Below are 13,497 nucleotides of genomic sequence, written 5' to 3' on the forward strand. Positions count from 1 at the left end.
AAGAAAGAGGAGACTGATATGAGTTTGAGGGCTCAGTCAGAATTGTTGACTTTTTGCTGAACCTGTCAGTGATTGGTTTCTTTGTGAGGTCGTGTATTACTCCAGACTGAAAAATCTCAACAACTGGATGGATTGTCAGGTTGTAATTCAGACATTCATGGTCCCCAGAGGATGTACTGACTGGTGTTTGAATACGTTTTCATTAAGAGACACCAGCAGGTCAAAGTTTTCACTTATTTAGAGAAAAATCTCCCAAAGTACCTAAAAGTCATACTTGAGTAAATAAAAGTAAAGATATTGTGTTAAAATATTACTTTGATAAAAGTGAAACTGACCCATACAAATAGTACTCGAGTAAAAGTCTTAAAGTATTTGATATTGAATGTAGGTAAGTATCAAAAGTACAAATAAAGTACATGTATTTTACATGTATGCATGTACTGTCTGGCCAGTTATCAGATCTGATATTCAGCATTTCTAATCATTGGAATCTGTTTTTTTTATGCACTCATTTGGCTCTGACACAGCATGTAATCTGAGAAGTAACTAGTAACTAAAGTTATTAAATTAACGTAGTGAGTAAAAAGTAAAATATTTGCCTCCCAAATGTAGTGGAGTGGAAGTATAAAGTACCAGAAAATGGAAATATTCAAGGAAAGTACAAGTACCTCAAAATTGTTAGGTACAGGACTTGAGTAAATGTACTTAGTTACATTCCATCGCAGGTGGATTTACATTCATGGATCTCAGATGATGTATCTTGGTAATCTCCTGACTTTTTATACAACCACTATGAAGCTCACATTTGAGGTTTTCAGTGAAATATTTCAATTAATGTCATGAAACTTGGCACCAACCTGTAGGATTAAGTGTAATAAGTAGAGCTAGCCTCATAAATCAGCTAGAACAATAAATAGGCCAGTATTTATATATGTTTTCTGATGCCCTTATTTTTTTTGTCTAGCGCCATCATCAGGGCAAAACAAATTTCCTCTGAGGTGGACAACAAGTCAATTTATCATATCTTATGTATTTATCAGTCTGGCTATAGTACTAATTATCTGCTAATGTCAGCACGTTAACACGCTTAACTAGAGGCCATAGTGCACATGGTAAACATTATACCCGCTAAACATCAGCACGGAGGCGTTGGCTGTGTGAGCATGTCAGCATGCTGATGTCAGCAGAGAAAGGCTCACAGTTTCTTGTGTAGATTTACAGTAGACTCACAGTCTTGTTTACACATAATGAAGCAGATTACATTTAATCCATTCGCAGTCTTAACTGTAATTATCAACTGTGTGTGCTTCAGTCCCTTGTTATTGAGCAACGTTACAGTGGTGAAGACTCAGACTCAGCACGGTGAAGCCACAACATGCAGCATTAGGTGACTTGAGAAGAAATGGTCATGTAAAGCTAAACTGAGGCCCTAAAAATACATTTTTAACATGATGGATGCCTCAGACAAAAGTATTAACAATAGGAATAGATTAAGGGTGACCCCATAAATCAAAAGATAAGTTGAGCACAAGAAAACACAAGATAAGGATATTGCACAAGCATGAAACTCCCAAGTATGTGATCCCTCTTGAACGTGACAGACACACTCTGAGCTAACCCCTCTTGTGGAGGTCAGTCTGCGGAGGAAAATAATACTGGGGAGGGGAAGTAAATCTTGTGGTTTGTGTTTGGGTAATTTATATTGATAATGAGGAGAAAAACATTTACTTTGTTTTGTCAGTGACTAAGAGGCTCCACTTTCACTCTCCCAGCGTGTTGTGCTGCTAACCCAATGCTTTGACATTCCTGCAATCAGTGGTTGAATGCTGCGGAGACGTATCGGATGCGGTAAATTGCAGTTTGGGGTTTGCGTTCACGCACAATCGCCCTCAATGTCATCAGCGGATCGTAGACAGTCATGGGATTTATGGGTGTCTTCGGGATGATGCGGGAATAAGTAGGGTTTAGATGAGGTCAGTGAAAAAAAAAACAAGGTCAGTGAAGTAACAGAAATTAATAATCTCATTATGAAGGTGGATGATGAAGTAGACGGTCGGTAGGGTGCAGCTCACCCCCACTGGGAGGAAAGAGCTGGTGTCTTTTTTCTTTTCTTCCCCGCTGCCCCATTTTTGTTCCTTCCATCCAGTACGATCAGTGCTGTGAGCCCAGCGTGAATGTGTCAGCACTTTGATAACAAAGGACGTTTCCTTCTAGAGAAAGCTGTATATCAAGGGCTCTTAGTAATTTTCACTTTGCTACTTTCACTTTAAGATATTATAGGTAACACTTCTGCAAGGTAACGGTACATTTAATGTGGTCACATGTCGCTATAACTTCCAGGAGAGGAGTTGAGGAAGGAGGCGGTTGAATAAAAACTTCAGACTATTAACTCGTCTGTGAACATTTGTGGCTGAGTCACGTCAGATAGATGTTTATCAGCAGTAGCGGTTGTTAAAAAATAAATCTTGATCAGAGCAGAATCCGATGTGACTTTGGGTGTTTATTCTTCCAGAAGGCCTGGCTCTGCACCCAATTTAATAATTTAGTGCATATTTATCTTGGTTGTGTTGTAAAGGCATTTTCTTCTTATTATTTCAGGGACAGGTGGAGGCCCATGTAAGGTTACAAGCCGAAGCTCCTGAGGATGCCGAGTTTTATGTGGTTGTACAAGGCTCTACGCTTTCGCATGTGACTGCAGCAAAAAGAGGAGATGACGGGACGGCGCTCTGCTTCACAGTTCCCGGTACGTCGACCTCTAACAACACTCGGATCTCTCTTTGCCTTTCATTGCCTCACTGCCTTGTATCATGAGTTTCTCTGTCTCCCACAGGTCATGCCCGTGTGGAAAGTGTCACTGTCACATCCTACATTTACACAGAAGACCAAGTCAAGCCATGCGAGGGTGAAGCATGTCTTGAATACCTCAGGGACGTTGCCCAGGAGGCTGCAGAGTACCTGAGTGCAAACAGGGACCACCTCGGCCCTCAGAGCTACCTAGAGGTCCTGAAGAGGTTTTCCACTTGGGCAGCTGACGAGGAGCTCTCTGCTGAAGGGTTAGACAGCAGTGAGGAAGATGTGCGGCTCAGACAATGTTCAGGTGACGAAGCTGGTCTCAGGCAGCTGGACGAGAAGATCACACTGGCTATGGCCAACATGGATTACCCTCAGCAGTGGGAAAACACTGAGAGTCAGCCTAGAGAAGGTAATGAAATAGGAAGTGAGAGTGCAACGAACAAGCTGCGGTCTTGTAGGTTTTTATTTGGCAGAGGTCATTTTGTCTACACTCCAGTCCTGCCTGACATTGATGCTTTCTGGCACACTCACGTCCTAGTTTGTGCTCCACTACTTCCTGGATCATAGAAAACCATGGAGGTCAAATATCAGGGATTCCCCTCTGCTCAGCAGATATGAGGAAAACTCTTAAAAGTACGACACTTCAGCTTCCTGAGAATTTTTTTGTCCTACTTTTTTTAGATTTTTTTTGCTGTTGTTGCTGTTATGTTACATCCTGGAAATGTCCCTAATGGTGTCATCTAGTCACAGTTTTAGTCTTATTTGCTCAGGGTTTGAGATCTCCAGCCTGTTTCTTCAGTAGAAACTAGTTAACTGATCATACTTGGGTCTGATTATCCAGAGTAAGAGCCTGGCCAGACAGAATGCAGTTTATGCAGTAAGAGGCATGTTTTTCAGGAGAAATCACTGGTACCACCAGCTGGTTCAGGAGCTCAGAGTGCAAGTTGAATGAGGCGCTCTAAAAACATGAGGTGTGAGAAAACTGGAAAAAAGGCGCCTCTGAGTGTAAAAACTGAGATCTGTCTGATCGGGTCCTAAAGGAGACACAATTTCTAGAAAGGCAGGTTGATGTTGAAGTTTTCGACCCTAAGATTAATAGACTCATTCCAACCTGGCCTTCTCGCCTCTACAAGTGGGCCAAAAATGACCAGTATGCCGTTTTTCCACGAGCACTTTCGGCCGTGCTGATTTGCTCTTACATCATAAGTTTTACTGCGCCGAGTTGAGCCAAGCCACACTGAGCCACACTGGCGATGGACCTGCTCCGGAGTAGGGCCGAGGTGACGTCTCGCAACTGCAGCAAACCTGTAACAAGTGCCTGTCACCCCCTCAAAGATTTTGCTCAAACTAACGACCTGATTTAAAAAAAAGCATTATGGAAAGTATCTATTATCATCACATGATCTAATATGAAGATATTGCACTTTTAAAATCAATCTCTCTGAGTTATGCTATCAAGATACTAAGGTTGCTAAACTACTAAGCTAGGCTTCTTAGTTATTGCAACAGTTCATCTAATTACCAGATTTTCACACAAACATTTTATTTGATGCAATATTTATTTAATTTAACTTTTTTATTTATGTTTAATAAACATTTATCAGGACGTTTATCGTGCTGTTAGCTTCTAAGCTAGCTAGCTACTGCTACAGTTAATCTATGACTACTGTAACATTATTTAGCAAGCTAATGTTAGCTAGCAATGAAGAAGGGTAATTTAATTAGGCCTATTGCATTCCTAATTTTTCAAATAATTGTAATCAAAATAAATCAAACAGCTCGGCCGGCAGTTGTTGATATAAATTGTTCTGAGGTAGTTGGCTTATTACACACTTTGTTGTGTGCACAGTAAATACTGGATAGCCTACACATAACGAAAGTAACCAATAAAACTGACCCTTTCCCAAACAAACAATATTAGTCTTTCGGGTTAATATCATTGCAGCGGTGTTCTGGTGTTCAGCAGGTTTCAACCCCGACATGAGATCTGACTGCACAGACCAACTCTTTCATCACATGATGTGCAGGACCAGCCAGCCAGCCGGGCAGAGGCCGGTGTGCTCCAAAGAGGGAGCAATTACTGCCATTATTCCTCCTCAGTCAGATTAGAGTTGTCTTGCAGACCTCTGTGTCTATTAAATCAACTCCCACAATCCTCCTCTCTGCACTGCGCTCCCACTCCTTCACACTGCAGCTGTGTCAGGGTTGTTTTTGGCGTCCGGCCTCAGATTTTATTAATGGTGTTTCATTATTTCAAAGCAATGACGTCTCTCTTTATTATTAGGAAATTAGTTTGAAACGCTTAAAGCATGCTAAAGTATAACTATATTTTGAACATAGGCGTATTTTCAATTACATTGAAAGACATTTGATAGATCACAGGCCCTAGTATGGGAAAGTATAGTTGGTGCAGATAGTTTATTGCCTCCTTACAGCACCAGACTGTTTTTTATTTAGCTTAGGAAGAAAAAAGAAATGAGACTAGAGAATCACTAGATGCATAAAAAATACACGTCCCTTTCAGGCGTCTGTGCGTACATGATTTGTTTATAAAAAGCAAACATCCATGCAAAACATGGGCGAGGTGCAAATGCAAAGTAGGTGTCGGCCCGTGGTCGCTCAGTGCACTATTTACCGGCCTTTTCGACAATGACATTCTTGTTTGTTGAACTTTGCATGAAGAGCATGTTCAGCATTCACTCCTCTCTCAGCCGGTCGAAACTGGGTCACAATTAACGGCGCCATTGTGGAAGTGACGGGCTGCTCCGGCGACAAATTGGAGGGAAAAAGAGAAAGTAGGAGTTGAATTCTTCTCCACATTGTTTCTGGGTTCGAAAGATAGAGCCATGGCAACCTTCGGCTCTCACCCACACTTACAGCGGAGGCCTAGAGATAAAGTACCTCTGGTCCTCTCTTTCATCCTGTGCTTACAAAACAACAAGGGTGTATGTGGAGTATTCAGGCCAGGCTGGTGCCACCATGTGCTGCTGCATCAAAAAGCATCATTCACAGTCACAGTTTATCGTACGCCCCCATACTTACTGTTTATGCTCCCTTATGCTCCGCTGCACACGAGGCAAAAGGCAGCAACTGTTTTAGAGCAGGTGTTGGCTCGGTGAAGCATCCAGTTTTTCTAGGTAGTAATATCATTGATATACTGCAGACCTCATGCGACCCAGAGTCCTTCATTCCTTCATCTGCACCGTTTGCTTCTGTCTCACATTCCGTACATACAGTATGCAGCAGATGATCTGTACGTCTGTACACAGTTGAGAGAGCAGGTGTCCAATACTTTGATTTGATGGAAAGGTTTACTTTACACAAGTCAGAGAATTGTGACCAAGATGCATTAACTAGTTGCTTATTGGCATGCATATTAGTAGCGTACTGGCTCTTAATTAGTCATTATAAAGCACTTACTAATGCCTTATTCTGCTTGACCATGTTTTTTTAACTACTAGACTGTTAACGAAGAGTGTTCCCCCATAACCGCCTCATTACTGCTTATTGACATTATTTAAGGAAGTTGTTGTACATGAATTACGATCTTTTTATCGTTTAATTGCCATTTATCAAACTTGCAGTTATGAGATTCTGCCTCTCTAAGTTATGCTATCAAACTAGTAAACAAGCTAAGCTACTAAGCTACTTTAGTTATCGCAAGACACTCTGGTTTACAAACTAGGCAATTGTAATATTGTTTCTTAATAACCTGAAACTTACTTTGGTTGTGCAAAAGCCTGCTGAAAATCTATTGTAATTCAACCTGACTCCTCCATTAACTTCATGTTGTAAATCTACGGTACATATAGTTTGTCTCTGCTTGCACATCATCCCATCTTCATTCTTTGCTCTCTTTCTCTAGCTGTGGAGCTTCAGCCTAAAGAAACCCTCCTTCACCTCGCCGTCCGGCTGGGTTTGGTCCATCTCTGCCGTTTCTTGATCCACCAACCGAGAGGCCAGAGGGCGCTGACCTTACCCAATCAGGAGGGAGACACACCGCTCCAGCTGGCTCAGAAGGACGGACAACACGACATGTTCAGAGTGCTGGCAGCGTAAGGATACGATCTGTTGTCTCTCTTATTTGTGTGAATGCCATTGTAACTCATAGTGCACACATAAAGTAACGATCAGATAATACGTCCTCTGCAGCTGCTTCAAGGGGCCTTCAAGGGGCCTTAGTCATGACATTATTATCAGCTCAGGGAGGCCCACCACTTCTTCCGAAAACCGTACATGCACACACTGTTTTCGCTGGAAAAATATAACACAAACTTACAAAAATCCACTTTAAAAAGCAAAGGAAAATATGAGACTCACAGCTGACATAATTTCTTTGTAGACAACGAGAGAAATCTACTCAAGCAGCAAAAAGAAGTCGGCTCTGTTTATAGACTGCGCTGCAGTTGAGTTGCTTCAGGTGTGATTAGCAGTCATATTTCAAAACGTGACAGCTGTCAGAAGATAAAAGGAGCTTTAAGTAGTCGGGCATGCAAACTCTTCACCTTTCCGCGGAATTCAGGGGGTCGGGGGCTTGTGTTCAATCACTTCACTTTCAAAACCGCAACAATTAGCGTCCTCAGTTCCAAAACACTCGTCAGAAGAGAAGGTGATGTAACGCAGTGGTAAACATGCCCCTGGAAACAACTTTTCTGCAAGGTGTTGCAGGCATCAAATTCAGAATGAGGGTATATTGACATAAAACAATAAAGTTTACGAGTTTGAATGTTAATTATCTTGTCTTTGCACTGTGTTTGATTGAATATAGGTTGATAAGGATTTGCCAACTTTCCCAACTTCTTAGAAGCGGTGCTGTAATAGATAATAAAATGAACTACTATTAGGTGATTTTCCAACATACTTTTTGTCGTCTTGTTTCGTTTTGTTCAGGCTTCAGGGATGAGGTGTATTTCTCTAGGCCTATTGTATTTATCCTGCTGATACAGTGTATGGGTTTTAAGTTAAAAAAGACTTTTAAATTTTCTCTTCGAGGGGTCCAGATTGATGTATTTAATGTCATGTCTTGTCATGCCCAGGTTTCTCTATCCATGCAATATTTCCGTTTTTATTTACCCCTAATCTGTTTGCAGAAAAGTTTATTATAATATATCTCATATATAATATATCAATAAAAAGACCAATGAAGATGACACAGGGGAGGCTCCTCTCTCACCAAATTAACTTTATTTCAACCTCACTTCCTATTATTTGTAATCTGATTCCTATTATTTGTAGTCTGATTGTAGGTGCTTCTTCCTGTCTCCTCATCAGTCCTCCAGGTCCTGTTACCGGCCCTGTCCCAGGTGTGTGGTGCGTGTGGTCCGACAGCTCTAGCATGCTGAGGTTTTGTCCCGGGAAGGACTCCTTGACCCTGACCATGCGGAATACACCCAGCAGCTGCCCTCAGGACGGCATCAAGATCCTCCGAGACAGACTGGAAGACAACCGCATCCTCAAACTGGTGAGAAATCTATATTGTTATCACATCTAGTATATCATATCATATAGGATATAGGCTGATACATATCCCCAGGCGTCTGTGTGCCTGATGTAATGTTTGTTGTTGTGGAGATAAGGCCATTTGCACAGGTTTTGTTCTGGCTTGAGTAAACGGCAGTAAACCGTTGACTCTCGCAGCCTTTAACGTGCAGTCGGACATTTTGATAAGAGTGGAGCAGGTGAGAGTAAACACAACGCTGCAGATATTACAGCTTGTATATCAGAGGGCATGAAGAGGACAGACAGGTCAGGATTAACCGATATATCGGTCGGCCTATCACATATATATCAGTATGGGCCTGTATGTTGAGGTACTGATATGAAAACATTTTATTTAGAGATTATAATGCAGAATAAGATGCTTGGGGTAATTTACAATATAGACTTCCCATTGAAGTTTACTTTATATGTGTATCGCTTAGGGGTGTCACGATTCTTCATATCCACCATCTGACAACTGTCCTTTACATTTTTATATGAGGTGCACTTGAACGCACCATAACGTCCCTGTTGGCGCATATATCCATTGTCGTACGAGACAATGTGGATTTGAGAGTTTAAGACGTGCTCCCGAATGCACCATGAAGTTCCTCTGACTGTGTCAAACCCCGGCACATCCAGACAGCAGAGGAGAGAAGCAGAGATAAATCTATGAAGAGAAACAGCAGAGACAGCAGTTTTTTTATTAGTTTATTTAGTTCGGTGTAAACTGTCAGAGTGGCGGAGAGTCCGATATGTCAAAATCAGAATCTTTTACTCCCTAACATCGGTGTATATCTCATCGTCCACAAAAATCGAGTATCAGTCAGGCTCTTGTCAGGATGCAGTGATAGTAGCTTGCAGAATGAGGCTGCATGATGTTTTGAAATATCTGATCACAGAAGTTACTTACAGTTTTACCAAAAAATTGTATAATGAAATCATTTTTGCTTGGCTGTTTTTGTTCCAGATCAATGTGCTCAAAGCTGATAGTGAAGGAGACAAGCGAGGAAAAGATGAACTCCTCCCTCGTGATGAAGGTGAGGCGACTTCTTACATTAAATGTGCCCATTTATTTCCTTTAGACTTATTTCCAGTCATCTGATAATGAGGTTTGGTTATCAGTGAGGCAAGGATGCATCACAAGATGTTTTTCAGATAGAGATACTGATTTTAGATTTCAGCACAGTATTCAATTACACTAATTGTAAATAAATACAACTTGAAAACAAATGTGTTTACCCATGGCACTCCAGCACGAGACATCACCTGCGTTCTCCCTCGTGTGCCGCCCGCTCGCTATCACATGGATGTACCAGCTGTGTAACACGAGCTGCGAATAAACAAACATCACGCACAAAGCCAGACACATGAACACACACACACACACACACACACACACACTCAGTGACATAAGCACATAAAGACTCATACGTGTAGTCGTGTCCTGTGCTTAAATTATTAGTCCATCCAGAAAACAAATGAATACAAATCTGGATAATTGATAAATCTTTTAGTGAATCTATGATGCAGCTTCTCAATTATGATTTTCTCTGTTTAACGTCAGTCGTAATTGAATATATTTGGAGTCTAGACTGTTGTTCTGTCAGACAAAATAATTTTTAGAGCACTTATCAGAGCAAGTGCTTGGAAAAATGGAATAAAATGCCAAAATGAATGCTCAAATACAAGAAAAATGTAAGACTTGGATTATAAACAGGACATTAAAAACCACCTCGAACTGACAGAAGACCACTGGCCGAGGATCTCAAACTACGCAAAATTTCATAAGGGATTAAAGGGTCTGAAATATAATCTGGAGCCAAGCCACGAAGAGCCTTAAAAGTAATCAATAAGTTTGTAAAATCAATCCTTAAAGAACCGGGGAGCCGATGTTAAGAGGCTGAAACAGGTGTTGTACAAACAAATCAGGCAAGACGTCATCTCTGACTCTGGGAAATTGGTGCTGGCCTTTGTTTCTGCTCTTTTGTCACACGTTATGATCAACAGATTACTCAATAATAAAAATAATCATTAGTTGAAGCCCGTGTATTACCATCACTTGGTCTCTACATGCACAAACAGCATTTATTTGCTGTCCGTCTGCCTGCGTGCGGCGGTATGCGAGTGGAAAACGAACCGCCGCAGATCCACTTGAGCAAACATCTGTATGGTCCGACATCCATCACTTACAACCTAAAGAGACTAAGAAAACACTCCCGACAGACACCATAAAAGGTGCACTCTCCTCTTCATGTGTGTTTCTTCTTTCTTCTGAGAGTACAGAGAAAAGAGTGTGTTTTTTCCTGAGCTGTTCAGACTGGCACGCAACCACACGCACACACAGAGCCGCCTCTTTTATTTTTCTGCCTGTCTCTCCTTGTCATGCGCTGGTAGCTCCCACTTAACCTGTGGGCCACTGTTTCTGGTTACCATGGAGATGGCACATGGCAGTATCGACTCATAAAGGGAAGCAGGAAGTGTACCTCAGTATTGACCTTAACCCTGTCCCGTCTTCAGCAGCCGTCCATTAATCCTCTCGAAATAACAACCTCACAGTGGGGAGTTTGTGCTCTTCCTCTGGACCTGCTGCTTTGCACGAGCACAACATCTCATTGGCCAGTTTTCCATTCCTGGATAGTCAGGTCATATTCAGAGATCCTGACTTCTTGTTGGGAGGAGGAGGAGGAGGAGGAGGAGGAGGAGAGTATGTCATGCATCAACTTCTGGTTAAATATTTTTATTTTGCACAGGCATTAGCAAGGAGCTCCGAGGGGAAGAGCAGAGGCTGGTGGACAATGTGAGTATATATACAGTTACATATGTGGGTCTGTGTGTGACTGTAAATGTTTATAGATTTGCCTCTTAAGTTTGTTACCGGGTCCTTGCATGCAACTTCACGTGTTTCTGCAGTTTTGAAGGAAACAGCACATGAATTCATGCCTCGTCTGTGTGTGTTTGTCGGGTTTGTTTGAAGGTTTTTGAAGAACAGCTCGTTCTGTCTTTGGATGACGACGATGATGTAGAAGAGTACCCATCCTCGTTATCTGGTGAGTCCTCTCACTTGATCTGTCACTGTCAGATTATTTATCTACCTTGAGGATTCAAGATAAAGGAATTATTTATTTTGCTCGACATTTTGGCTTGGCAAGCACTATAGCAACTTTTCCAGACTGAAATATTGTTTCTGTACTAAGTGACTCAAGCATCTGGCTTCCATTGCTGCGTAGTAGAGTCATATTCAGCGGACCTGATTTCATCAACATGACTCTTGTTGAGAGGAGGTGCAGGGTGTTACTTAGAGCTTCAGCAATTAAAGATTAGTCATGAGTTATTACATTAAATGCCGACTACTATTTACTCAAGTACTTTTACTTTTCATTGCCATTTTCTGCTACTTTATACTTCCACTCCACTGCATTTATTTGATAACTTAAGTTACTAGTTACTTTTCAGATTCAGATTATTCAGTGTTGATGGGCTATTACTTGTGACCAAGCCCTCAAGAAGAGCGCCAGGCTTTGAAACCAATATTGCATAGTGGCCAAACCCTGTAATCACATCGTCATGTGATGCACTGGGGCCCAAAAATACTTTCTCCCATAAGCTTAAATTGTGAAAGACGAGGCTGTAAAACGGTGAATATGTTTTTTTAGCATCACAACAACCGCGAAATGACTTGTGTCACTGTCATGATTTGAGCCATTCGGTCAGATAATATTCAGAAAGTTCAGAAGAGCTGAGATTAAATCATATCATCTCTATTCAAGTAAGATGGGGGGCGAAACAGGAAGTAAGCCGTCCTGGCTGTTGGAAGTCTCTAGTGCGCACGCTCTATGGGCCCCACAGCACGGACGATCCGGGTATTTCTGGACCCAGGGAGTGTTTTGGTTTCATGCGCCACTGAGCAGCTTTCATAGGAACGAATGGGGCTCTGCCTCTGACGCTGTATCCAGATTTCCCTCGGTAAAGCCATGCTTTTGACGTGTATTCACAGTGGTGCATTTTTGAATTCATGTATTTCATTGGCAATTGGACAAAAAAAACCTCAACAATACCAATTATCGGAAAAAAGCTAAATATTGACCTGAATTATTGGCCAGGCTGATTATTGGTCTTCCCCTTATTCTGATGATCGATGATCGATTATCATTATCATTATTATTTGGTTTCTTTCCTCCTCTATGACGGTAAACTGAATATCACTGTGTTGTGGAAAAAACAAGACATTTGAGGACGTGATCTTGGGCTTTGAGTAAAATCTAATCCATTAATCGGGAAAATAATGGACAGATTAATCGACAATGAAAATAATCATTGGTTGCGGTCTTAGTAGTCTTAGTGTGAGTAAACATAAACTACTGGTTACACATTTTTATTTTGCACTGGCATTAGTAAGGAGCTCCATGTGGCTTAAATGATGTAGCAGCAATCCATAAAAAAACAAAACACAACAACATATTTGTGGCTGTACTGAACAGCAGGGTGTGGGAACATCGCATAATGACTGGAATCTTTTCTCTTGTGATGCTGGCACAATACCGCAGAGCTCTGTTTTGAATCACATCAGAGGAAATCAATACATTTAGTTCTCAGACTTCTGTTCGAGGTGGATGAGCAGTTTGCTTTCATTAAATAGATGTATTATCCTCCTGCAGCCTGTCTCCGGGCGGTGCAGGTTGCGGTCTTTTACCCGTCGGCTTCCACTCATGACGCAGTCTGAGAGTCCAGGAATCTGCCCTGTCACCAGGACAAAGACAGGAATGGGGTCAGACTTGTCCTACTCAAACTCTGTCTGAGCTGGCCTGTCGCCCTGCCATCCCCTCCCCCGACTCCCCCCCTGGACAGTGCAGCTCTGTGCTGGAATCGAGAGGGGAGGATGTTCACAAGCTCAAATGTTGTAGAAAAGCTGACATTTTAGGTCAGCCACATGCATTAAGCTTGATTTCTCTTTAACCACACACGTGCACACAGGATTATATAAGCGGAGCTGGCACAAACACTCCCTGGCTTGTAAAAAACTTTCAGGAGGATGCACAAGTGTTTCAGGTGTTGCCACGGATACTGTGAAAGCTAATTTCCTGTGTTTTTGTTGTGGAAGGAGGAGCGGTTTGTTGTAAACTCTGCTGCTGAGTGGAGCCCGTAAACAGAAGTGTGTGTATGGTAATAAGTCTTCATGAAGTAGCTCTGAGTGACAACACAAGGGCATTAATCCCAATGTTAAAC

At 41.8% G+C, this 13,497-nt stretch overlaps 1 protein-coding gene across 1 annotated transcript in view; it reads left to right on the forward strand.

Moving 5' to 3' along the window:
- The window catches only part of arhgef28a (Rho guanine nucleotide exchange factor (GEF) 28a), a 47,559-nt gene that overhangs the window by 8,224 nt on the left and 25,838 nt on the right, over positions 1–13,497 (forward strand). Inside the window, exons 3-9 of the mRNA XM_073477898.1 lie at positions 2,599–2,743; positions 2,831–3,202; positions 6,659–6,848; positions 8,065–8,254; positions 9,242–9,311; positions 11,025–11,071; positions 11,249–11,321. Of these exons, the coding sequence (XP_073333999.1) occupies positions 2,599–2,743; positions 2,831–3,202; positions 6,659–6,848; positions 8,065–8,254; positions 9,242–9,311; positions 11,025–11,071; positions 11,249–11,321 (1,087 nt within the window). The remainder of the gene's footprint in view (positions 1–2,598; positions 2,744–2,830; positions 3,203–6,658; positions 6,849–8,064; positions 8,255–9,241; positions 9,312–11,024; positions 11,072–11,248; positions 11,322–13,497) is intronic.

Source organism: Pagrus major, chromosome 12 (assembly GCF_040436345.1).
Source record: "Pagrus major chromosome 12, Pma_NU_1.0".
Lineage (NCBI taxonomy): Eukaryota > Metazoa > Chordata > Actinopteri > Spariformes > Sparidae > Pagrus > Pagrus major.